Raw genomic sequence first — 27,586 nt, forward strand, 5'->3', positions numbered from 1 at the left:
AGAAGGTTTTTAACCAAGGAATAGATAGGATTTTTATAGAATAAATACCATTCTATTAAATTTATTATGCTAATGAACTACTAGCAAGGGACACACAATGGATGTGAGTAAATCACTCATCAGCCCTCCATCCACAAGAGCATTGTAGAGTGAAGAATGTCACATGTTCTTCAAGTAGCTTCCCACTAGGAGGGGCTCTTGAATCTGAGTGGGCTCTGTCACTTCTTCACTGAGAGAATGTAAAAGAACTGAAAAGCTAGTCTCAGGATTCTCACCTCCAGAGGTTGGTGACATCTACTTTCTGTCTTCTGCATGCTTGGTTGTCAGCCTCAGACCCTCACACATGTCTTCAGATGACTTCAGTCAGAATTTACTTGACTCTGATTGTATAACCATCAAGTGTCAAGTCTGAGCATCCTCCTAGCTGAACTCAGTCAACACACACACAGTGTAAGGCGTGATAGTTCATTGTTTTGTTAGTGCAATGTTTGGAGCTAGCTCGAGAGTCACTCATAAAGCAAAGCAGAACAGCCCTGCAGTGTCATCAGGGTTAGCCAGTACCACCAGGCTTCCGGTAAAATTTGAAACTTGCTCTAGATCACAGACGGTGGGATATTGTCTCTACAGATCCCTCATTTCATTCAGAATGGAGAAGAATGAGGTCAGGTACTATAGCTTGCATCTTTCAGAGTTTATGTAGACATGGTGATCAAAGGAAGCCAGAAAACAAGGATAGCTGACATTTCTGTTTGGAGCTGGTGAGGCTGCTTACATCACACTGGAGAGTAGGAGTTAGGGCTATGAGTTTTCCTTTCCACTTTCATTTCCTCCTTTCCAACTCCCAAGTTGCTTTCTCTTTACTCTGAAACAGTGGGAACCTATGGCATGTCTATGACTTTGTGCTAAACACAAGCGTGCTGCTCAAAACCAATATTTAGATGGAGAGGCTAGGTAAGCAATCTGTGAGGACGGAGAACAGCTCCAGGCCAGCTGCTCCTCAAAAGCTGGAGGAGCTCACTCAGTCATTTTGTCCTTCTGCCTACTGATCAATACTCAGAGTGAAAATGGTCTCTTATTTGCAAAGGGATTACTTATATACTCTTCAAACATGGACCAACACATAACTATTTAAGTGTCTTACAACTGTTTTGTTCACAGGTATTCCCAGGTTGATTACAGCTGACATGGTCAGAGAAGGTGCGGCAGTAATTGATGTGGGCATCAACTATATACAAGATCCTGTGACGGGAAAGACCAAGTTAGTTGGAGATGTAGACTTTGAAGGTAAGAATCCAAACCTCGTGATAAGTAAGAGGGAAGCCGGATTCTGACTTTTGTGCTTTCAGAAACTGTCCCTGTGCTGAGGATAGTGCTAAGGGCAGTATTGTTATTCATCACTTTTCCGTGTGAGGGAAGACAACCACACATACGTAATCTTTCCTTTCTCTGCCACTCCTCATTTCTCTTCTCTTCTATGCTTTAAGCCTTCTAGATCTGACATTTACTTTTCTCGATGTCTCTTCTGTGAGACTGAACTTAAGGCTTCCACATGCCAGGCAAGCACTCAACCAATGAGCTCTCATTTTTAATGAGAGAGAGAGAGAGAGAGAGAGAGAGAGAGAGAGAGAGAGAGAGAGAGAGAGAGAGAGAGAGAAGAGGAGAGAGAGAAACAGAGAGAGACAGAGACAGAGACAGAAAGAAATTTCCCAGGCAAGCCTAAAATTTGAGCTCTTTCATCTTCTGCTTCCCAGGTAGCTGAGATTCCAGAACTGTGATGTCAGGCTTAGCAATATTTGGTGGTGAGATTAAATTTCTTCTTGTATTTTTTTTTGAAATGAAACAGTTACTCTATCTGATTGTAGACTTGGAGACCTATGTTTTATCTTTGAATTAATTTTTATTACATGTGCTCATATCGAGATGGGAGGCACTCATGTGTCACCTCATGCATATGGGTGTCGGAGGACAGCCCGAGGGAAGTGGTTCACTTCTTCCACCATGTGGATCCCTGGGATCAGTGTTGGGTCAACAGCCTTGGTAACAAACAGCTTTACCCATTTAACCCTTTGGTCACCCCTATTGTGTTTTTTATGACAGTCAGCTTACACTCTACTTAGACATTTATGCTCTGTATTCAGCCATTCACTTTTTAAAAATTGGTTTTATGAATGTCAAACAACTACTGGATTTACATCATTTTCACCCCTCTCTTTTACCCTCCAACTTCTCCCGTGGCACCCTTTCAAGTTCATAATCTGTTCTTCTACAATTATTATTATCATATATGTATGTATGTATGTATATATATGTATATATATGCACACATATATAATACATGTACATATGTGTGTGTGTGTGTGTGTGTGTGTGCATGCATGTGTATACTTAACCTACTGAACCCACTTAGTGATGCTTCTAATGTATATATGTTTAGGGCTGACCACTTGGGATTGGATAACCTATCAGGGAGATGATCCCTGTAGAAGACTGATTCTCCCTCTCTGAGCACTTATTTATTTCCTGTAGCTCTTCACTGAGGAGTGGGGCCTTATGAAATGTCACCTATCTAAGTTGACATGTTGTAGGTGTACCAACTGTGTTAGTAGAATATACTTAGAAATTATATTGGTTTAGGAAACTGACAGAAGTAGGTTCTTTTCTAGGGTCTATGACCTCCCCAGCCACATGTAGGTGACTAGATGTATAGTACCGGGCATCAACTCTATCCTGGTGAATAGACCCTAAATTCACACAGTTGTTGATTATCCCTAAGATATAAGTACCACTACTTCACTAGTGGGGTTACATCATTGCTAGACATAATCATTGTGGTTCCTAGGCTTTACAGGTGGCCAGGACTTCTCCCTCTCCCTCTCCCTCTCCCTCTCCCTCTCCCTCTCCCTCTCCCTCTCCCTCTCCCTCTCCCTCTCCCTCTCCCTCTCCCTCTCCCTCTCCCTCTCCCTCTCCCTCTCCCTCTCCCTCTCCCTCTCCCTCTCCCTCTCCCTCTCCCTCTCCCTCTCCCTCTCCCTCTCCCTCTCCCTCTCCCTCTCCCTCTCCCTCTCCCTCTCCCTCTTCCTCTTCCTCCCTTCCTCCCTCTCTCTCTCTCTCTCTCTTGATATCTTGCATAGTACCTTTGGATACTATGAGATTCAGCCTTCATCAAGGAGGCTTCCACTTCCATTCCAGATGGACTCCTCTAAGTCCTGTGTGTGGTGTCTGAAGCAATAGGTCTTACTTTCTAGTTCTAAGAGGCAGCCAAGGCTACTGGCAATAGCCCATATGCTTTTGGAGGCTCTTAGACCTCCCTGACCAACAATTCAAAGGGAAGTTTCTCATGCCTGGTAGTGGAACTTTGGTTAGATATTCTATGTCTGGGCTTGTTGTCATGACCAAAGCAGCAGGACTCTTTGGAGTACTTATGAGTTATAGATGTATTGTTACAAATTAAAGGAATAAACAATGAGATTTTAAAATTTGGATTTCATTTTCTTTTTTTTTCCTTTATGTGCATGAGTGTTTTGCTTGCATGTATGTCAATGCAGCCCATGCATGCTTACAGGAGAGAAGGCTAGTTCCAGAGCAGTCTGATCCATGAGAACTAGAGTTACAGACAGTTGTAAGTCACTACTGGGTGCTAGAAATTGAACCTGGGTTCTCTGAAGTAATAGCCAGGCTCTTAACAATGGAGCCAACTGTCCAGCCCCTAAAAATTTATATTTTAAACTTTTTTACGTGGAACTTAGTCACTAGTTGATCATTTATACAACTTTTATATGATGCTTAACAAAATTTTAAATGCAGACATTTGCAAGTGTCCTAGGGCACAGACCTCCTATGGGTAAGGTTCTGGAGTGTAATAGGGACCAGATCCAAATTAAGCAGTTTACACCCAATGATTATGGAAAGAAAGGCAGACAGTCAAATGTATGCAATCATATGTACTAGGTGGAGCAGTGAATGTGAACAAGATGCACCTTGTGGAAGGATATCCAGCTGCCCTCAGGGGCTCTGGTTGCTAGGAGCCCCAGTGTTGTTTAAGGTCCAGTATGACAACACTGACTCTCTACATAAACATGTCTGCATCTCTACACATGTGTTGCTGGGTGAACATGTTGAGATGCTTATGAAAGGACATCTAGAGCACCAGCCCAGGAACTAACCCCAGTGTCACAGACGGGGCTCCATGAAAACAAGTTTCTGTACAGTAAAGAAAACAATTAGCACAGCAAACAGACATCCTTTGGGATGGGAGGAAAACCTTTGCCGGCTGTACTTCAGACAAAGGACTAACATCCAAAATATATAAACTATTGCAGAAATTAGTTACCAAGAGAATAAAATCACCGATTAACAAATAGACAAGTGGACTAAATAGTTTCTAAAAAAGAAATACAAATGGCCAATACCTTTTAAAAAGTGTTCAGTATCCTTAGCCATTAAAAAAACCCCACATATTAAAATATATTGAAGTATCCTTCAGGATGGCCCTCAGCAACACATCTGACAACAAATGCTGGAGAAGATGCGGAGAGAAAGGAGTCCTTATTCACTATTGTTGAGTATGCAAATTAATATAGCCATTGTGGAAATCAGTTTGGAGGTTTCTCAAGAAATTTAGACTAGGACTCCTGTGTAAAGCCACTGGTTCCTCCTGGGCAGAGTGAGCCAGAGAAGCCCACACCCTACCATAGAGATCCCTGTGTTCACACGTTTCTTGCCTCTTCATTTGCTTTAGCAAAGGATTGATTGAACCTAGTTGTCCATCAGTGGATGAATGGATAACTATATATATATATATATTCATGTAGAACTGGCAAGGTTGCTTTAGATACAGTGCTATCACCTAAGAGCTCTGCATCCACTCTGTGTGCCAGCTTAGCAGTGATTACAGCCATCTCCTCTGTCCCAGGACTCTGCTTCTGTAATCAGAGTCAGGAAATCAGGAAAACACCACAGTATCATCGTCTTGTTTCATACAATAAGATACTGTGGGCTTGGAGTTTTGTTCATTTGTTTTTACAGGATACTGTCTTGCTATGTAGCCTTGGCAGGTCTGGAATTCCTTAAATGGACCAGCCTGGCTTTAAACTTACAGAGTTGCCTGCCTCTGCCTACCAAGTGATGGGATTAAAGGCATACATCACCATGTCTGGCTGAGTAAAATATTTTGAGAGAGGATATTTGTTCACAAAACGGTTATAGTTATAGTGTTCTAATTATCCTATTCTGGTATTTTCTGTGTCTGAGTTATAAACTAAGCTTTGCCACATGTGTAAAGACAGAAACTTCATAGCTGTGTTACCTTAGTGCTATCCACAGTTCCAAACAGCCCTTGGAAGTCTCAGAATGAATCCCCACAGGCAATGGGGACTACTGTCTCTCAGTGTTCCCTTTCAGTTTTATTGTTTAGTGTCTTGGACATTCAGCAGAGTACTGCCAAATAACCACATAAAAGCACAGAGACGTTTGGAGGGATGTAGGTTGAAAGAGCAGAATATCCTGCTCCTATCATAAGATGTACACACAAGGTTTTTCTTATTTTCCTCTGCCGCACTGGTGGTTCACAGATCCACAGTGCCAAGGATGAGCTGGATTCTGTGGAGAAGACCTTGCTGGTAAGGTTGCAACTCAGCCACCCAGATGAATAGGCTTTGACATGTTGCTCTTCAGGTTGTTCATCAGGATGGAACTTGAAATAAGGGATGGTTCCCTCTCCCCCATTGAGAGGGAGGGACTTTACCATGGGACACACCATGATCTCACAGGTAGCATTTGGCTGCAAATTGCCACAGGGAGAGCGTGACTGCTTTGTAAGTATCTGTGAAAGTTTCCATGATGACTTCCGCCAAGATGAGCAAAGCAGATGTAGGGAGATTCAAATGGAGAAGAAAATTTTCCTAGCAGAGAAGTTTGGCTCATTAATGCAGGAACTCGGGCCATGCATGGAAAGTAGGTTGCACTGGTGGGAATGATGTTTCAATGTAAATGAACCTAGTGAGGAAAGGGTGGGGTGTCCTCCAGTGTCCCCAAGGTAACAGTGCTGTTTAAACTAAAGGAACTCCCAGGGGCGTATGTATCATGACATCAAAGGGGCAAAGTGAAAACTGTAGAACGAAGGAGAATTAGTTGAGGTATAAGATGGAAGCAGCTATGAGATGCCTCTCTCCACCTAGGAAGGCAAGTACCAGACTGTTCTCCATAGACCTTTTGTAAAGTAATAAAACTTTGAATTTGGATGTTGCTGTTTTAAATGGATTTTAATAACTAAGCTTGACTATCATTTTCAATTCTATATACTTATCAATTATGGAGAGATGCTTTCCTGTACCTTGACAAAATAATTAGCCTATTGAGTAAATCTAATCCCCTATACTGGTTACTCAGGCAGCGTTACACAGCTTCAACAATAAGAGTGTGACACCTCTGCAGGATCTCTGCTGCCATAGCTATCTGAACACACCACAAAACACCCAGAAGGTTCCTATCCAATAGCACTTCTCATGATTGTTCGGCTTGCTTGATTCCAGCATCTCACCCTATCCACTGTGGTACTGTCCATGTCGACTGCCCAGTGTTAGCGGCATTGCTTTCTTGGAACCTCTGTGAAGAGCCCAGAGTCCCAGTAGGCCTTTTCTGCAATGCCAAGAGTAAGAAAGAACCTTAAAATTAGCAGTACATTGAACGGGTGTTTCCCTTTGTATTGATCCTCGATGATAAGACTCAAGAAAATTCATGGATGCCTTTAGCCTCTGACCAATATTTACTATCCTCCCTCAACTTTCTGAGCATGCCTCTGCCATCCATCTACCTTAAGGCAGTATTTAATATTTTTAAATTAATTTTTACTGTTTTTAATTATGTTTGTGTCTATATGAGGAGTATATACATGTAAGCAGAGGGGCCGGAAAAGGCCAGAGATGTTGGGTCCTCTAAAGCTGGAGAAACAATTGGTGTGAGTCACTCAAAATAAGTGTTGGGAACTGAACTAAGATCTTCTATAAGAGCACTACCTGATCTGAGCTGCTAAACCATCTCTCTAACCCCCACATCAGTATTTAAAAGCACCTATATGACAAAACTCTTTTCATGTATAGAAATTTTTTCTCAATAATCACGCAATAAATATTTGAGAAGTCTCGGTTTCCTTCCTACATTGCTGTTTTAGAATGATCCTACTGGCTTTCTTCTATAATATCCTTCATCTGTTTTCTGTTGAAGTTTTGAAGACTATACCATACATTTATGACAAAGCAGTCTATATCCCAAAGATACTAAAAGGAGAGATGACAGAGTACGGGCGGCAAGCAGCACCGTCTGAGTTTCCAGCTGACATGGAGCCTCTAGCCCTACACACTCACAGTGACACTGTGTTTATTGACACAGTTCACCAAATGGGTTTGCTCAGCTGGACATGGGACTGATGATGTCCCCGGCTGCTAGCTCAACCCTGCTCCCGTTGGTTATTTCTCCAGCCTCATCTCTCCCTCAGGCCCAACACACAGAGGTTTCTACAAACATCTGAGGCTCTAATGGCTTGGTTTCAGCTTTAGGAAGCATTATCCCACAGGGTTTGAGATGGAACGGAAAGAACTGGAATGTCTACTGCTTACTGCCTGCCCCTCCCTCCTCCCGCCCTTACCATCCTGACCACACCTCTCTACAGGTTTACACTAAACAGAGAAACAATGCAGGGAAGGACTGGTAACGAGGGAGAGAGATGGAACAGGAATGACCATTTTATTTTCCTCTCTCACAAACAGAATAGGTGGGTTCAGTTTCTGAAATGGATGGGGTTTTCAGAATGTGTTGTTTCAAGGCTACAGGGCAGTGCATAGAAATGATGGTATCAACCATAAAAACTGTCAGTGACGCTAATTTTGTACTTATATGTATTATGTCTTAACCATATCCACATATAGCTCCTTCCAGATGTTTTATGTCTGCTTATATTATAGTTTGGGGGAGTGAGGCTTACACGTGTGAACTGTGAGCAGTATTTTCTGTATTAAAGCTCAAAGGCACAGATATATTCAAAGACTATTCGTGGTTTGCTTTTCCTTTTCTTCTTAAACAATTTTGCAGTTTCCTCTTTCTCTCTCATAAGGATTATGCTTGAGTACAGGATAAACTATTATAATAAAGGTATATCTAAATACATGACCTCAAGTCACAGCCCTCTCCTCCTGAGGCCTGGAGTTAAGGTGGCAGTCAGGGCATTGAGGCCTGGAGTTAAGGTGGCAGTCAGGGCATTGAGAGCTCCTCACTCAGGGATGCTGTTTTCGTCCATTTTGGTGTCTGCAGTACTTCATTAATGCTGCCAGAGCAAACTGCAACAACCAAGTTGCCCCATGTAGCCCCAGTGGATCACACATGCTTCCAGAGGCAAAACACTCAGATGGAGGTGATGTGAGGGCTCCCACTGTATCTTTTCTCTTTTGCACGTAGGTGTTCATCTTTTCGTTATAAGCTTCACAATACCTTCCTTCTGGAAATGTCCATGTACACCAGTGATGACATCAGACCTTACATTAGACCTCACTGTAATGAACTCAGGCAGCATGTATTGTCTTTTTTTTTTCCAGAGCTGAGGAACGAACCCAGGGCCTTGTGCTTGCTAGGCAAGCACACTACCACTGAGCAAAATCCCCAACCCCCATATTACTATCCAGCCATATTCTCGGGTTCTGGGGTTAGCAGTCAAGCAAACCAATGGGGAGAACTCAGTTTTGCACCTTTGCAAAGTTTCCCACCTTTGCAAGCATACGGTCTATGCATCCTCATTAGTGTGCTCTTCCATGGTAAGGGGAAGAGAGTGTGCGACAAAGCCCTTTCACCTCTGAGACAGTAAACTGGAAGTTTTCTTGTCATTTCCATGATACCTGAACATAGACATGTGTGGGAGTAACAGAATATGAAATCTATAATTTCTACAAGTGTGGCCCTATTTGACTGAATAGACATCTATCTGAAACCTAAGAAGGTGCATATCCAACTCATTCCTGGGAACCTTCCGTTTAGATTCATTCAGTTTTTAATTATTTATTGAGTATATGTTAAGAATCCATCCTGTGAGATACAATTGTGATCTAAATAGACAAAGTTTGTCCACAATAATAAGCAAATAAGTATGTTTTATAGCATATGAAATGGTGCTTAATGTTACAAAATAAGTGGGGCTGGAGAGTTGCCTTAGCAGTCAAGAGTACTGGCTGCTCCTCCAGACAAATGGATTCAATTAACAGCACATACATGATGGTTTGCAGCATTCTGTAACTCCAGCTTTGGGGTATGCAACACTCTTTTCTGGACTCTGAGGGTACTGTCCACATGGTATATAGCTGTGTCTTAGAGGCAAACACACACACACACACACACACACACACACACACACACACACGTACCCAGACTCACACACACACGTACCCAGACTCACACAATGAACACAAACTCATGAAAAGAAGCTCTGTCTGCAGAGACTGATTGACTGATTAGAACTGATCAGCACAGTGAAGAGATGGGAATGCTGCAGTTCTAGATGCTGATTACCTCATCTGGGGCGAGCTCCCGGCCTCTGGAATAGCCATTCCTTGCCCATCTCTGCAAAATGGGAGAAAACACCATGTTGTTGTAAGAGAGGATCATTCCAGGTACCTAGAGGGGTCATTGTGAAGATCTTCAGGAGACCATATTTGGCAGTTTTATGTAGCAGGATTTCCCTGTCCAATTAATTTCATTATGAGTACAGCAAGAAGCCTGTTATTGGACAGGGAAAAGGGAGGTGGAGCAAAGAGTTGCAGAGACAAAGATGGAGGAGAAAGGTAGGGAGAAGGAGGAAAGATGGAGCAAGAGGAAGATGATCCAGATTGCATGTGGCCTTAAATAGCCATGGGTAGCTATATACCAGATAGGCATAGAATAATTGATAACTTGTCTAATCTAGGTGGGCAGTTTGTATCATTATCAGTTGGTTCTGAAATTATTGTGTGGGCATCTTGTGAATTGAGAATTTGTTGAGATATAAATCTGAACAATTATAAACTCTAAAAGTTTTGATTTTACCAGGTTACTGGGTATTGTGACATCTAACTGTGAGGTGGGTGGTCATTGCATGGGGCAGGAGTGTTAACGACCTACCAAGGGAACTCAGGAGCTCTGGGCCAGAGAGTCTGCCGAGATGAGAACATCCCACTACAGCCATATGGCCTGTCAGTGCCCGGTGTAGTGTGGGAACTTGCCAATCTTTTAAAATATTTTCCGCAACAGTTTTATTTTTATTTTTGTTTTGTGATTTTTTTTTTGAGACAGAGACTTTGTGTGTTCAGGCTGGCCATAAGCAAGCTATGTTTCCAATGCTGGCCTTGAGTTCATGACTCTTCTGTCTTAATATCCCTAGTAATGGAACTAGTACTGAAAAGTCCCCAGTACCTAGTGTGTGCCATCGAATTTTGCTCTGCGTGGTAGTTTTGATGAGTTACAAGTGGCCCATTGTAACTGGACCCAGTAAATAAAGGGAATTACATTATGGGAAACCTCAGAAGAAGAGGCAGCAGGGGTTTTATATCACATTGGACCATAAAGGCTGCAGAAAGGCATTTGGGTTTTACTATTTAAGAAACAGCTAGCAAAGACTTGGTGTTTGACTTGTTTTCAACAGGATCGTTGGCTAGACTGTTGAGAGTACAGGTGTTAAGAGGCTATTATAATTATCCAAGTAAGAGATGATTGGGTGTGGACAAGGGTAGTAATGGCTTTAAGTAGTATGAGGTGGTTAGATGGTAGATATAACTTAAAAGGGGAGTTGGGATGGTTGGTCAAATGAATAGGTGTGGAAAAAAAATAGAAAGCATCCTGTATGACTTTAAGGATCCTGGAATGAGTGTGAATGGAGATTCTAGCTCCATAATCCGCTTGAAACATTTTTTACCAGACCAGAGAATTTGACCCAGGATGTATAGATGGTGTAGAGTGTGAGCAAAGAGAAGAGGTGGGGCTAACTCAGGATGTATATGTGTGTGGGAAACAGGTATGGGAAGGAGGAGGGATTTTCCAAGTGAAAGTAACACAAGAGACAGCAAACAGTTTGGTGAAATCTGTTCCTCAAAATTTAAATCTAAGACATCACAGGGCAGGGAAGGCACTTACTTTTCCTCTAAGAAACTGCGAAACGTAGTGCCAAACATTTCATTGTGTCTCTCTTCTTTGTGAAGGCTCTGCATTTGAAACCTCAGAGTTACCTTCCCCTCCATACACTTTTTATATTGCATCTGACTTTTTATAGATGACTACACTCCAGAGTCAGGCTGACTTGAGTTTGAATCCTGGCTCTATTGCTTGAGACAATTATGATCTTAAGTAAATCGCTTTACCCCTGAGACTTGATTTTATCATTGAAAAATGGCGATAATAATACCTATCTTAGAAAGTTGTCAAAAAGATGAAATGCAATAATCACCATACACGAGCTAATTAACTCATGCAAGCAAATTGCTGAGCACACTGCTGGCAGCAAGATGTGTACCTGGGCACATGGCTCGCCTTCTCCTTCCCACTGCACTGCTGATCTACAAGGCTGTAACTCAACACCTCAGAACTTCACCATGTTCTTCACTGATTCTCTGTCTCTGAGTGCTTTTTTAGTTTAGTTTGTTCTTCATCTGACTGACTGTTAAAGCACCCAATCCTCATGCCTTCATGCTCATTCTTATCTTTTTCAGGCTTCCTCATCGTGCTTAGCCAACAACATCTTTTATACTATCTTGCATTTCATTCAGTTGGTCCCAACTAAACTACATCTTCCTAGTGTGACCTTCTTGTCCTGTCTATTTTGTATTTCTCTCCCACACCAAGTTTTAACCTTACTATTTATGTTCTTGCACCTCAACCAACACAACCTTGAGCATCAGCAGGACCTGGAACGAGGGTTATAGTAGAAAGACTCAATGGTTCACTTCAAGAACCATTTTTTATTTTTCCCACTGAGTTTATATATTGTTTAGATAGTACTAGAGATGGAAATTGCAAGCAGAGCTTGTCAAACAGATTTCTTGATCCCTTCTCTGAGTTCTTCCATACTTCTTTGCCCTTGTGGCTTTGTTTTGCCCTGGGGGTAGTCCTTCTAGGCTTTACAGCCCTCCTAGGCCTTATGCGTGGATACTTGTGAATCACACCACATTACTGTATTTGGGTCAGGAGTTGTGTTTGAGAAAGGAATTACAGACCTTCTCCCATTGCCATTTTGTAGTAACATGGTGACATGAAAAATCAGCTTTTTCTTGGGCCATCCATCATCTCTGGCAATAAAAGGATGGTAGCAGCTAACATTAAATTTAATCAGGGTTTTAGAAGTTTGATCATGTAAAATATTAAAAGGATTGAGATGTAACATACCTTACAATTCATCTGCAAAGTGTTGGTCACAGGCTTTTGACAAACGGGACTATTCTAATGAATATATATCTTGATGTAACTGTCCAAGGTCAATAGAAGAGTTGTTTTGAGACCATACTCTATGTAGATAGTTTTTAACCAATTCCCTTGGATATTTATATTGTCCCTATCAGGCAAAGCAGAGCTACAAATACAAGTGAATTGTAATAGCAATTAGTAGTCAAGATTTAATAGCTTCATTTTGTTGCCCAAGCCAGTCAGTGATATTATTATGGACATCCAGCCTGTCTGAAAAAAATATCTATGTATAATTTTTCTTGAGTTCTTTCTATCTTTGAAACATTTTTAGCTCTCTCATTGGTAAACTGAGCCATTTGTATGCTTTCCATAATAGCAGTTATGATTCCAATAAGTGCTAAGATGTCAGCAATTGCCACCCTATAAAACTTACTTCCAGTTTTTAATGCCATCAATAATTTTTCCAAAGTAGCATTTATGTTTTCTAAAGACAATTTTTCTTTTAGTTTTACAGGAATGCATGTGAAAGAGGGTTGTTTTTAATATCATAAAAGTAGACTGAAAATATTAATAATACTTTGAATAACTAGACAAGAAGTCCACAAAATATGGTACTGGTGTTGGTGCAATGAAAAGAATATTGGTAGCTTGGGTGAGAATTACAAGTAATATACAGTTTGCATGTGTTGAAGTTTAGGAAAGTGTTCGTATTTCATCACCAGGTCTTGTCTTCTGGTGTCAGTTAAAGGTACAACTTTACTAGTCCTGTTGGGATCTAGAAGAAAACCCTGTAGATGAAAGCAGAGATGTGGTCCTCAACTCCAAATTATGAGCATTGGTTGAGTCCATAAGAAATTTTACATAAAATCATGACTTTAGATAAAGAAATAGTCAAAAGCAAATTTAAAGTCAATAACAGCAACAGGGTAGCTTTGAGTTGTTTTCTCACTGGAGCCTGTTTGTGAGTTTACTTATCTTGGTAGGAATCTTATTAGCTCTAGGAAAAGACAAGGCCTGGTTTCTACATTTGAAACACCTAGAGTCCTAGTCAGAATTTCTATTTTCATAAGTCAGTGAATGGCTATCTGATTTTTATGTTTTTTTAATTTTTTTTTTTACAGCTTGTGTAAAAGATAACAGAGTCCATAAAGGTCTTTATATATTTTTGCTTGTTGATGGAAGAAGCCTCCTGAGTGTCTTTTAAGATGAAGGACTTTTGTTTGTTTGTTTGCCTACTTACTTTGACCCTGGTTAAAGGTTAGCCTGTTGGTTTGTTTATTAAGCAGTCGAGTGGTGGCAGGTAATTGATCCTTAGCTTTGAGATTTTCATGCTGAAGACACTGAAGTAATTAAACTTTTCAAAAAGCTTTTGATATTGGTATCATCAGCCACAAGTCCGTCATTTGAATCTAAAGTTAATGCATAGCTAGAAATTGTTTAAGGCAAAGACAGACTGCTTAGATATGGATGGACCAGCTGGGCAGTCGTCTGATGAACAAGAAGGATCCACAGGGATTATACACATATGCTGTGTCCAGAGTTTACTCGAGTGCCTGGATTCTCAGATGCATTTTTTGATTGGTTGAGTTTGTGTCATGTGAGGTGCATTCTGAATATATATGGGGCATATAGCCATGCAAACAGTAAATAAGCCTCTGGAATTTATAGTTTTGGGATATGTCAAAATTCATTTCAGATAAAAGTCTTTTGGTGCCTTAGTCCTAAATGTGCCTTCCACCACATGGAGTGGTAAGAGAATGTTCCCAGTTTCTAAGGAAATAGACTGTTCTTCAGCTATATCCCATGTCCAACTCTATCTCAGGGTCGTTCACTTAAGTTGACAATATGGTTGATCAGTCTGACTTAAATGTCAGCTTTTTGGGGTATGTGATTATCATCTCACTCCATAGTCTAGCTTTACTATAAGGGAAGAGTAATACTTTAACCTACAGTCTGTCTCGGTAAGTTGAGAAACTGGTAGAGGCTGCAAAAGCAGTTCTCTGGGAAAGCCTGTGCTCACAATACCCACCCAGGCCACTTCTAAGAACAGACAGAAGCATGGAGGTCACCATGAGATCTCAGGGCCAGCCACCTTCACTGTTGCTCACAGAGAGCAAGGTACTTATTATGAAGTCTTGGAAATGAAGCGAATCTCTAAACACATTCAATTAGTATTGTGTATTTGACACGGAATGGCAGTATTTTTGTAGGAAAGAGTTAAGGTTGAAGCGCAAAAGGAAAACCATGGGAACAAAGGGATTGCCTTTGTAAAGGTTTCTTATACTATAACAAGATTGCTTTTGCAGTTGTTTTGAGCATCCTAAGATGTGGTTACCTAGGAGAAAGACATTGAACACCTATTTTAGGTTGATTACGGCAAACTGCTGAGATCAAGGACCTGGCAAGAGATACGGAGGACTCTCCAACATCGTGGGTAGTTTCTCAGTGTACCACTGATGGCAGTCAGTGTCCTGTGCCTGAAAGAAAGGGGGAAGGTGAGAGAAGGCACCAGAAAGGATGGTAAAAAAAATAGCACAAGATTGTCCTGTTGCTTGTAAAAAGACACTGTGAAAGGGAGATATTGTCAATCAGTTTCCAAACGGTCAATAGAAATGTCATAGCAGTATTTAACAACGTGTCAACCAGAATATAAATGCAATGACAGCTGACGTCTTCCACAGCCAGCAAAGATGCTTCATTGTGTTGAGCAAGTTCATAGAGAGTAACTTTTGATTTATCTAGGCAACTGGGTAGTTATATGGCTCCATTCAATGTTTTCTAACGGCACAGCTGACATTGTTTTAGGTGTTCATATCTATGAAATAGCTAGCCAGGTATATAAAGATTTGATTTAATATAAAGAGGGATGGAGGAGAAAGAGACAAACACAGACACACACAGAGAGACATAGAGAAAGCGACAGAGGAAGACACACAGTAAATAAATCAGTTGATAAATCAGTAAAATATATTTTTTTAAAAAAGGAGCAGCAACCCAGTTAAGTTTGATCCATTACCTTGGTTGCGCCTGATCCTGTTGCCATGGAAAGTTCAATGATGGGCCACATGCTAAAGAGCCCTTTGCTCTCTGGCTCAGCAAGCACTGAAGCATCCCTGTATAACTCCGGTCTGAGAAAGTGGAGGGTTGCTTTACCTCCTGAGTCATACCATTTCTCCAGCCCTATGCCATTCAGGTTTTTCTGGTTGTTACTCCTGTCCTTTCTTTTCCTAAAGCTTGTCTCCCCATTCATTATGGTGGGTATGTCTGAGAGGCCATGCCTACGTAGTTTGCATGTAGAAGCACGGGAAACTCCTCCAACCATTTTAATTTAGACAATTATATATGTATACAAGGAGGCTGACATTCTCACGAGAGAACTGGGACCTTTTCTGTGTCGCTACTCTGAAAGTGATGTTGCTTTTCAAAGTTTGCTGTTACACAGTTAGAAAGAAATCCAGCCGGGGCCACAGAGTGATTCTTTAAAGATGACCAACAGACAAACTAGAAAGACAAACAACACCAGAAAACCTCATGGCCTTGGTCTCTGTTGCTCCACCTAAACACAGACTGTTTAGAAGCACAAATACGTTTTTTTTTCCTCTCTGGAATACAAAACATAGTTTTCACTAAATATTAGCCCAGTCAATTCCATTTAGATACATCCATCCTCATACTGAAGGACCACAGAGAGATGCACAGTGGCACAGAGTTTAAAATTCACTACCTGCGGTGGAACTGGCGAATGTGCCGGATGACGTATTTCTCGTGATAGTTTTGATTCTTAAGTGCCAGCCCTGGGAACCAGGACCATAAAGTTTCCCGAGGAAGCAATGACACAGAAAGCACAAGCTAGAGACACCCTCTCACGAGGCATGGCAGCGGCTGCCAGAAGGTTAACCATCACATCCTTTTTCTTTTGTGCTAAGCTGTTAAAGAGCATTTTAGCATTCCTTTACATCTCTAGTCGTGTCCACGTGAGTCATCTTTCCACACCCTGTGACCACATGTCACCCTTGCAATTTTCTGAGGTGCATGCATTGACTGAACACCTAGTGTCTTTCATCACCCCTGTCACCACCTCCATTTAAAGATGAAGTAACCTTTGCTCCATACCTATTGTCCTTACTTGGATAGAAAAAACAGTTCTCTTCAAGTAAGAATGTCGGAAGTGATTATGAAGCTGGTCTTCCTTCTTCCCTCCAGAAATAAGTTAACCATTGACTTCAGGTTTTATTATATATTTAGTGTGCTACAAAACACCTGCCTGTTGCATCTCCTCTCCTGTTGCTCCCTTTTACCTACAGAGCAGCGACCTCAGCCTTCCTGTGGTACTTCCAAGATTCAAGTCACTTTCCAAGTTCCTTTCCCCTCTGATTGCAAACACAGCCCCCTTACCAAGTGTGTTGGCTCATCTTTATGTTTCTTCCCTGGAAAGGCTAGCCCACCCACATCTACCCACAAACCTCAGGCTTAGTTAGGTTCTCCAGACATACTCAGTGGCCCCAACACCTTACTGCGGCACACACCACAGCCATCACTCAATTATTGCTTGAGTAATTGAATTTTCAAAATAAGTATCTCTATAATAAGACTGTGGGTTTTAAGGGTTAGCAACTATGTCTTATATGAGGGACATTTTCTGTGAATCTATCTGTGACGGTTTGTAACATGTGTAGTGACACTAATGACCAGGTATGGGAATAGGACAATAGATCCCAGTTGCCATAAAGAACACTTTTTATTTTATTCTAGTATTAGTGACAATTGATAAGAAATGGCAGCTGGGACACAAACAATTGTATTGTCAACTACAAAAAGTAGTCACGCACACCCTTTTCTCAACATGACTTTGCTATTATTATTATCCCATACTTTAAAGTTTAAGTGTGATGATAAGACTTGCCTTAGCCAATGAGACATTATCAGCTGTGACACTGTAGAGGTTTCAAAAGTGTCTGCCCATCAGGGTTTGCCTAGCAACATGAAGCTGCCATATAATTCCAAAACAATGAATCATAATCTCGATCAAGCTTTAAACTTCCACCACCTTGCTCATATGGGAAACTCCACTCTTTCTCCAGTATAGTCATCTCAGGCTTCAGACTGTGATATGCATGCATGGACTTCTCTGTGCTTCATTGCAGAGAAACACAGAAAAATCATAAGGCAATGATTCCAAGTGCTTTACACTAGAATCTGAAGAGTGGGTAAGGGAAACCCAGAGTTTGACTTCCTTTGACGGAATATCCTAATATATTCAGGACATTACCTAGAAAAACTATCCTGTGAATGTCATGGGCCAATGAGTAAACAGTAAACTTAGTCCAAGGAGCTAACCAACTCTAGTGACATTTGTATGAGATCGAGGAGGAAGAATGAAAGCTCGGCAGATGCAAAAGGAGGGTAGGACATGTTAACCAATGTAGGTAATGTGCACAAGACAGAATGTCTTCCAGTCTAACTCATTTTCCTAAGTTCAAGGAAATCTCCACAAGTTACTTTGCATCATCTAAAGTTTTGTAGAGGTCATTCAAATAAAATTTTGTGATAATGACTGCTTTTTCTAAAAAACATTCTTTTTTTTAATTTTTAATATTTTTATTTCATATTTTCCTCAATTACATTTCCAATGCTATCCCAAAAGTCCCCCATAGCGCCCCCCACTTCCCTACCCACCCATTCCCATTCTTTTGGCCCTGGCATTCCCCTATATTGGGGCATATAAAGTTTTCAAGTCCAATGGGCCTCTCTTTCCAGTGATGGCCGACTAGGCCATCTTTCCATACATATGCAGCTAGAGACAAGAGCTCCAGGGTTCTGGTTAGTACATCATGTTGTTCCAACAATAGGGTTGCAGATCTCTTTAGCTCCTTGGGTATTTTCTCTAGCTTCTCCATTGGGAGCCCTGTGATACATCCAATAGCTGACTGTGAGCATCCACTCCTGTGTTTGCTAGGCCCGGCATCGTCTCACAAGAGACAGCTATATTTGGGTCCTTTCAGCAAAATCTTGCTAGTGTATGCAATGGTGTCAGCTTTTAGAAGCTACTTATGGGAAGGATGCCTGGATACGGCAGTCTCTAAATGGTCCATCCTTTCATCACAGCTACGAACTTTGTCTCTGTAACTCCTTCCCTGGGTGTTTTGTTCCCAATTCTAAGAAGGGGCACAGTGTCCACACTTTGGTCTTCATTCTTCTTGAGTTTCATGCGTTTAGCAAATTGTATCTTATATCTTGGGTATCCTAAGTTTTGGGCTAATATCCACTTATCAGTGAATACATATTGTGTGAGTTCTTTTGTGATTGTGTTACCTCACTCAAGATGATGCCCTCCAGGTCCATCCATTTGGCTCGGAATTTCATAAATTCATTCTTTTTAATAGCTGAGTAGTACTCCATTGTGTAAATGTACCATAATTTCTGTATCCATTCCTCTGTTGAGGGACATCTGGGTTTTTTCCAGCTTCTGGCTATTATAAATAGGGCTGCTATGAACATAGTGGAGCATGTGTCCTTTTTACCAGTTGGGACATCTTCTGGATATATGCCCAGGAGAGGTATTGTTGTGCTGTAAGATCGAGAATTGACAAGTGGGACCTCATGAAACTGCAAAGCTTCTGCAAGGCAAAAGACACCATCAATAAGACAAAAAAACCACCAACAGATTGGGAAAGGATCTTCCCCTATCCTAAATCAGATAAGGGACTAATATCCAATATATATAAAGAACTCAAGAAGGTGGACTCGAGAAAGTCAAATAACCCCATTAAAAAATGGGGCTCAAAACTGAACAAAGAATTCTCACCTGAGGAATACCGAATGGCAGAGAAGCACCTGAAAAAATGTTCAACATCCTTAATCATCAGGGAAATGCAAATCAAAACAACCCTGAGATTCCACCTCACACCAGTCAGAATGGCTAAGATCAAAAATTCGGGTGACAGCAGATGCTGTCGAGGATGTGGAGAAAGAGGAACACTCCTCCATTGTTGGTGGGATTGCAAGCTTGTACAACCACTCTGGAAATCAGTCTGGCGGTTCCTCAGATATTGGACATAAAAAACATTCTTATTTTCAAGAATTTTCTTTAAACATAATTGCTATTTCCATCTGAGTCTCATCTCTAAGGCACACACCACACAGACAATAGAATTTGACAGGTGTTTTATTTGCCTTAACTGTCAGTTTTAGAAACTCTAAAATTTTGATGATTTTATGGAATTGAATCTAATGCTTGATCTTTTTTGGCAAGTCCTTTTGTGAATCATGAAATTACTGATATCTCTAGTGCCTATTCTAATGTGGCAAAGACTTTTGGTATTTTTCTTAAACACCACACACACACACACACACATTACCCTTCTTCTAGAGTCACAGGAACTCATTCCTGAATGGAATCATTGCCTAATGATTCTTCTGTGTTTCTCTGCAATGAAGCACAGAGAAGTCCATGTATACATATATACATATACAGACACTAATGCACACATACATACACACACTCACACATACATACCTAGTCACACACATATAATATACACACACTCACACACACACACTCACATATACATACAGACACAGTCACACATAGTCATACACACACACTCACATATACATACATATACACTCATACATAGTCATATACACATACACACACTCAACACTCACACAAACACACACACACACACACACACACACACACACAGTTTTTGAAAGCATCTCCCTTATAAGCAGGTGCAAAGCCTGCCTTAGGGAAACAGTCTAAGAGACGATGTTCTGGTGATTCAATGCTCATTAACTTTCCCTCTTCTAGAAATGATCAGGAAGATGCGATTCACAGGATCGAGCATGAACTGAACTTGTATCTTCTCTCATGATGAATTTCATCTCTAATCATCTGTGCTACTTCACAAACATAAAGCTTATCATAGCCTGGAGATGGTTATGCAAAACTGTTATTGAGAATATTATTTACTTACTTAAGAAAAAAATGTCTTGTTCTATTGTCCAGGCTGGCTTTGAACTTTGGGTGCAGGTCACTCTCCTATGTCAGCCTTCTGTGTCATGGGACCATAGGTGCTACCTCACTTTCCAATTGAGCACTTTTTCTCACCCATTGACATCTTCCTCCTGAAAGAAGTACTTCCATATCCTGTTCCTCATATAAGTAGACCATAAACTACATTAACACTGGCTAACAACATCAAAACTGATTTCTTCTTAGACACATGCATGAAAATGAAATGGAAAATGACAGAGAAACCTAATGAGTGTTTTAAAATCAAATTTATTTTTGCCTCCCTTGCATTACTTACTGTGCACAAACCTTATCTCTGAGTGTGTTCACTTTATCTCGAACATAAAAACAAATGACAAAAGTACTTGGATGCTTAACTGTGTACATAGCATTGCTGAATCTTTTGCGTATTGAGTACAGTGGAGAGATCTACTGAGGCTAATAAAAGCTTGTTAACATTCAGACAAGCCCAAACCTAAGACAGATGAAGATTCCTATGAAGAACAACAGATAGGACAGTGTATATGTGTGTGTGTGTGTGTGTGTGTGTGTGCGTGTTTGTGTATGTATGTGTACTTTCCATAGCAACCTATGCAAAATGAAGATTCTGAGCTAAACTGTCAGGCAGGTGTTTCATGCAAGAGTCTATTCCCATTCCTATCCCTCTGCCCAGTTCTTACTTTCTGAGCATGAATATAATTGTGAGAATGTAGTTTAAAAACACAAAAAACAAAACAGTCTCAAGAAGATCATGAGACCCAGACAGACCACTGGTTTATCAGATCTGACACCCAAGAAAATTACCCATACTGTGTTCTGAGCAACTGTGTGACTTAAGTGTAATGTGTAACTTATTCTATGAGTGCTCAGAGTATAAAAAAGCGGGAAAATTGATATGCTATAGTTGTGTGCACCATGTTTCTTTTAGGAGCATCCCACCTATTCATGGCTGACCCTTCAGCCATTTGGGATGTTTCCATCATTTTCTATGAAAGATAACAGGGTGGAGTGCATTTATGAAAATGTGGCACATCCCCAGCCTAGTTGTGAGGGCCTCTGTCAAAGAGCAGAGGGATGAGTGGCTGGATCGTGCTTTTCTGGCATGACTGACTTCATTTCTTTTTGAATTAGTTAAATGGCATTGTTAGGTCACAGATCCTCCAGGTGTCACTTTCTCCCTCAGGCCCCATCCTCCCGCAGGCTCATGGACTTACTTTCCTGAGACTAGCTATAGAAGGTTGCTATGACAAACCTAGCAGCTCTCAGAATGCCGCCCCCTCCTCTCTCCCTCTCTACAGATCTCTGTTTCTGTTTCTCTCCCTCCCTCTCCCTTCCATTCTCTCTCCCTCATTTCTGTGAGAAAGCCCAGTAGCCCCTGATGCCTAGCCTGGAGACAACCTTGGAATGTCCTTTCCTGTAACTCCTGGCACATAACTCCTACTTCAAGGTTCATGACTGCCTACAGTCATGTGAGTAATGTTAAATCAACTTCCTTTCTATTAGCCTACTTTTTTCTACATGTTATTACAAGAATGACAAGTTATCACAGTGCTTTTGTTCATATAAAGCTAAGGACAAGTGAGCCTGGAGGAGCTTAAGCACATCCTTTGCATCTCCACCTTAGGTATCTTAGAATAATGTGTGTGTGTGTGTCTGTCTGTCTGTCTCTGTCTGTCTCTTTTCATTGTAGCCTTCTTCATCTTATAAATGACTGAAGGTTGATAATGTTATCTGTATAATGGAGAAAATAGTCTATTCAGTGTGCTGAGAAATTGACGTTCTTGGATACATTTTAAATGAACTGTTCTGTCTCTTCAGCTGTTAAGAAGAAAGCCAGCTTCATCACTCCAGTCCCAGGAGGTGTGGGACCCATGACCGTGGCCATGCTTCTTAAGAACACACTTTTAGCTGCAAAGAATATCACCTGCTAGATCACAGCGGGGAGTACACAAAACGAAGAATATTGCCTGTTAGATCCCAGCGGAGAGTACACGAAACGAATTCTGCTGCTTACTTATTTGACAACAGGCAAAATCCTCTCTATTTTCCTACAAAGCTATTTATTTCTACATGTATTTATTTTTTCATGAGTGGAATCATTCTGGACTGATTATTTACATGACGTTATGGATTTCTTGCTAAGAGATTTGAGTCTTAAGAAAAAAACTCGAAACAATCCCAATGACAATTGTGGTAACAACTCTTTATTTTATGGATATTTGTTCATAATGTTAAAGCAAATGAAGAGTTCATATTTAATATATTTTTAACATAACCTAAGTATTACATACTGTATGTTTAAAAAAAATGTTTTGCTAGCTCAATGGGTGCCATGTAAACTGTCACTTAAGTTTTAACTATGATTTTCTATACAGTCTATACTCTAGGTTCTTTGCCAAAATTTAAGCAATGGAAGCGATTCCAAGTAGCAAAGGCTGCAACAACACTTGAAACTCTAAGAATGCTTACTTTGTGTAATGTAAGGCCACCCGCGTTAGACTCCCACACCATTCAGTTCAGTTCACTGATGATGTTAGCAAACTCGCCAAACAAATGAATGGACAAAGTCAAACTAAAGCATTTCCCCACAAACATCAACCAAATACAATTCAGATATAGCACGAGTGAATCTGTCATTAAGTAACTGTGATGTATTTATTCATGGGAGCAGAAATCTGATAGAATTATAAGGCAGTAATTTCGTTAAAACTGAACCCTTGGATATAACGAATAGCTAGTTCTTGTATACACACACACACACACATCTTCTCCTTCCTAGGATAGCATCTGATTCCTAACACAGATGCTGGGTTTCTAATGCAATTTCAAATTGGGAAATGTGTGTGACCATTATTTGAAGATTATTTAACAACTAGAGCCATGTAATTGTACTGCAGTTTCACTTCCAAATCCCAGTTTGTTTGTGTACTAATAATGATCCTTGTTCAATGCACGTCTTTATCAGTGTGCCTCTTGTGTGGAAATAGACTAGCTGTTTATCACTAATATCTCAACTGTCAAATAAAAGCATTTTGAAGAAGAATTATAGCTATATTCTTTTATTAAGATAGCTTGAAATATGTTGGTCCACGTATTTGTTACCTGCTTCTTTTGTTTGTTTTTCCTATTTGTGTGTGTGTGTGTGTGTGTGTTTTGGGGAGAGAGAGAGAGAGAGAGAGAGAGAGAGAGAGAGAGAGAGAGAGAGAGAGAGAGAGAGACCAGATGTGGCAGCGATCACCTCTACTCTTTGAGCCATCTCCTGTACCTGTTAGCTGTTCATTTACTATGTGCTGGGAAAAATGTATCAAGTTTCTCAAATATGAAAGAAAAGATAGTTGAATGCTTTCTACAGTGAGTTGGAACAGCCAGTCAGTCGAGTATTCCTAACAGAACTGTAAATTCAATTTGCATACAAACATATTAGAAAGGACGTGGGTTAAATAAATTTTTAAAGGAGTGTAGATTTCAAAAAATGCCCAGAGATCCCTGAATATTAAAAATGGGGAGGGGTGATACTAATCCCAGAAGGATGAAAGGGATTACTTTGGTATATTATGTATTTAGGGGTCAGTCTTCTTGGAGACTAAGCGAAACGAAAAAAAGAAGAAAGAGAAATTGTTATGCTTATTTACATTGAAAAGGAAGAGTTTTGTCAAACAAGTGCAGTGGGGTCAACAGTCAAGGAAAGACATTGACCCCTTAACTACAAAAAGCAAAGGCTCAGAGGTATTTATAGCTGAGTCACCAAGATAAGGAAATCAATGGAGGAGGATGTTTAGATATCAAGGAGAGACAAGTTCTTACTGACCCGACTTGTCAATTTTCTTGATAACAGCAGGCCAGAAACTTTAGCATCAGGGCATGGAAAGAGGAACTGCATCACGGATACACAAGGTGTGGATTGATGTGCCCATGAGCTGAGTTAGTAAGATTCTCTGCCCAAACTGAGCTCAGTTGCCTGAGGTCCAGGTTGTGTTAACATGAGGACTCAGATGGCTATAAATAACTGTGTAGTAATAGGAGTCTTTTCTCAAAACGTGGCTGAATGGTATGACTTCATTTTCGGGTCCTTGGAGTCTGCAAAGTGTGGCTATGTGGTGGCCTTGAGGAGAGGTGTGCAGATACACTTTTCTCCCTACGTTGTTTCAACCTTGAGGAATTGATGGAAGTTGTCCTGTAACACAACAAAACGCAAGCAGAATAAAAATCATGCAGTTAGATGAAGTAAGAGGAGTGATGGGAAACCGAAGAAGCCAGAAACAGAAGCAAGAATGAAGACTGCCTTTAACAAGTGAACCGGATTGCAGATTGCAGACCAAGCCAGAAGGCACCATCCCTCCTTAGCATAAGGAAGTTATAAAGGAAGTTGACTGGGGAGAAGAGATAACAAGTGCAGTGTAAGACACATTGAGTCTGAGGCAATGGCATAATGCACAAGTGACAGTCATGAAGTAACACAGATCCTGGAAAGGGGTGGGTGTTCATGGCTGGTGGTGAAAGTACAAGTTTCAACTGCATGTACCAACAACTACATTCCTAGAATCGGAGGCCACTATCCACCTTGTATCCCTTCACCCCTTTCAGTACGGGCAGATTCTCCTTAATGGAGTGGCTTTTGTGTGCTGAAGATTTCCTGGCCATCTTTTTGTCTTTTCTCTTTCTTAACCCTCTCTATGGTAGGTGAGAAAAGTCTTAGTTTATGAAGCCAGGGGCAGAGGTCATACCTCACTATTTGAATTTAAATAAGTCCTGTTGTGAAGATGTTATTTAGAGCCTACTCTTCTCACCATTTTACTAGGCCTCCCCATGATGGCCTTCACTTACAATGTTTTTATCACTACCCTTAAGAGTCCTACTTACTAAGATTTATTCCAAATGAAACTTGGCCATGAAAAGCAATGCTCCACTTCTCAACGGCCACAGCCCTTTGTGTTGTCTGACATCCCAGTTGTTACTTCTACCACGATACACATGTATGTTCCCTGGATGGCTTTAGTTTTTGAAGGTCTGAAAACATGCACTGTTTACAAATTTTCTTCCACACACAACCCAGTGTCACGACTTCAGAAATGCCAGCAAATTCCAAAGAATTACAGGATTAAATATAGGGGGAAAAAAACAATCCACACAAATACTTCCTGTTGACAACTAGCCTTAAGTTCTCACTTAGTGAAAGATCAACAAAACCAAAAGGACTAAAAGTGCCAAAATACAAAGAGCAGAATCAATGTCAAGAGGTGCTTATTATGACCAGAAGAGAGAGATAGATGCTCTAAAGGAAGTGTGGCATGAGGAAAAGGTGACCGTGGAGCACTATTTCTTAACTCTAATTTCCTTCAATGGATATTAGCAATAAATGAAGATGCCAGGGAGTCTATCTTGTAAGGTGCATCTCTCTACCCTTTAAAATTAGAAAAGGAAGCCTTTTGGTGAAAGGATCAAAGTGACTCTCATACAGAGAGCGAAGTAGGATCCATCAGTACAGACCTCGGAGGAAAAGTAGCAGGTGGGATGGCTTAGCACTGTTCTCCAGGGTCAATGGGTGCCAAAGATGCAGTCAAGATGGCAGAGGGCTGTATGTGGCCTAGCCTGCAGTGGGACTCTTCAGAGAGCTACTCACCCACCTCTATGCTCAGATATGAGTGGAAACTTTGGTTCCTCTAATAGTTAGTTTTAAAAAAAAATAAAGAAAATGTATTTAAATTTTGATTTTTGGAGTTGAGGGACTTCCTCTGTAATCTTTATAAGCACTTGTGCCACAGGCCACAGCTAGAAAGGTAGCAAGGGCTTCCAATGGAGGGGAGGATTTGAAAATGAGATTAAAGCCCTATCTAATGCATGTTCTTTGTCTTGTGACTTGAGTCTTTCTTCTCTCCTCCTCTTTCTCCTTCCCTCCCCCTGTCTCTACTCATTTCTTTTTCTTGTGGTCTAGGGATTAAATACAAGTCCTCACTCATGCAATTGCACTCTCAGCCACTCAGCTACTCCCTCACCCAGATTTAAACCTCTTGAATGGCCATTCATCCGTGTTATCTGAGGTTTATTTATTTATGTATTTATTTATTGCCCAGTTAGGTCTATTTTGTTGTGATAAACACCATGATCAAAAGCAACCAAGGGAGAGGGGAGAGTTTATTTGCTTACATGTCACTGGTTACAGTCCATTACTGGGGAAAATCAAGAAATCAAGGCAGCAACTTGGGGCAGTAACCCTGAGTCAGAAACTAAAGCAGATTCCATGGAAGAATGCTGATTATTGGCTTGCTCTCAATGGCTTACTCGGCTTGCTTTTTAAAAGTACAATCCAAGACCATTTGTCCAAGGGTGGCACCATCCACAGTAAGCAGAGCCCATATCAATCATTAATGAAGAAAATGTCCCACAAACATATCCACAGGACAGTCTGATGGAGGCAATTCACAATTGAGATTCTCTCTTTCCAGATATATCCAAGTTTGTGTCAAGTTGAAAAAATCCAACCAACACCAACATAGTGCCTCATTGAACCTGGAGCTTACCAGTTCATGTAGATTGGCCTGCATCTACCCCCAAGGGTCTTTATCCTTTTTCCTTCCAGCGCTGAGATTTTAGGTATGTTCCCACCACTGCTTGTCATGGGTGTTGGAGATCCAAACGCAAGTTCTCACACTTGCATGGCAAGCACTTTACCAAATAAGCCATCTCCCCAAGCCCTCCAGTTAGTTGTTATGACAAAGATGATCATTGTGTATCAATAACTCAGTCTTGGGTGAGAGGGTATGGAGGACTTTGGGGATAGCACTGGAAATGTAAATGAAGAAAATACCTAATTAAAAAAAAGAATAAAGATATTGGACCAGGTATATTTGACACCAGTAGAATTCACTTAATGTGTGATAAAGTTCTTGGTTTGATTCTCTCTCTCTCTCTCTCTCTCTCTCTCTCTCTCTCTCTCTCTCTCTCTCTCTCCCTCTCTCTCCCTTTCTCTGTTACTCTTGCTTTCTCTTGCTCTCTCATACAAAGGAACAAAGATAAATAGATAGATGATAAATAGATAGGTAGATAAGTAGATGATAGATAGGTAGATAGATAGATAGATAGATGATAGATAGATAGATAGATAGATAGATAGATAGATAGATAGATTCCAGAAATGTCAAAAGACTTGTGACAGTATTTTAATCC

The 27,586-nt window shown here is 40.8% G+C and overlaps 1 protein-coding gene across 1 annotated transcript in view; it reads left to right on the forward strand.

Annotated features, from left to right (window-relative positions):
- The window catches only part of Mthfd2l (methylenetetrahydrofolate dehydrogenase (NADP+ dependent) 2 like), a 92,964-nt gene extending 69,521 nt beyond the window's left edge, over window positions 1–23,443 (forward strand). The window contains exons 7-8 of the mRNA XM_021163363.3: window positions 1,159–1,284; window positions 22,241–23,443. Of these exons, the coding sequence (XP_021019022.2) occupies window positions 1,159–1,284; window positions 22,241–22,353 (239 nt within the window). The 3' untranslated portion in view covers window positions 22,354–23,443. The remainder of the gene's footprint in view (window positions 1–1,158; window positions 1,285–22,240) is intronic.
- The last annotated feature ends 4,143 nt before the right edge of the window (window positions 23,444–27,586 follow it).

The sequence above is a fragment of the Mus caroli genome, unplaced genomic scaffold (genome assembly GCF_978045245.1).
Source record: "Mus caroli unplaced genomic scaffold, Mus_caroli_1 scaffold_4, whole genome shotgun sequence".
Classification (NCBI taxonomy): Eukaryota; Metazoa; Chordata; class Mammalia; order Rodentia; family Muridae; genus Mus; species Mus caroli.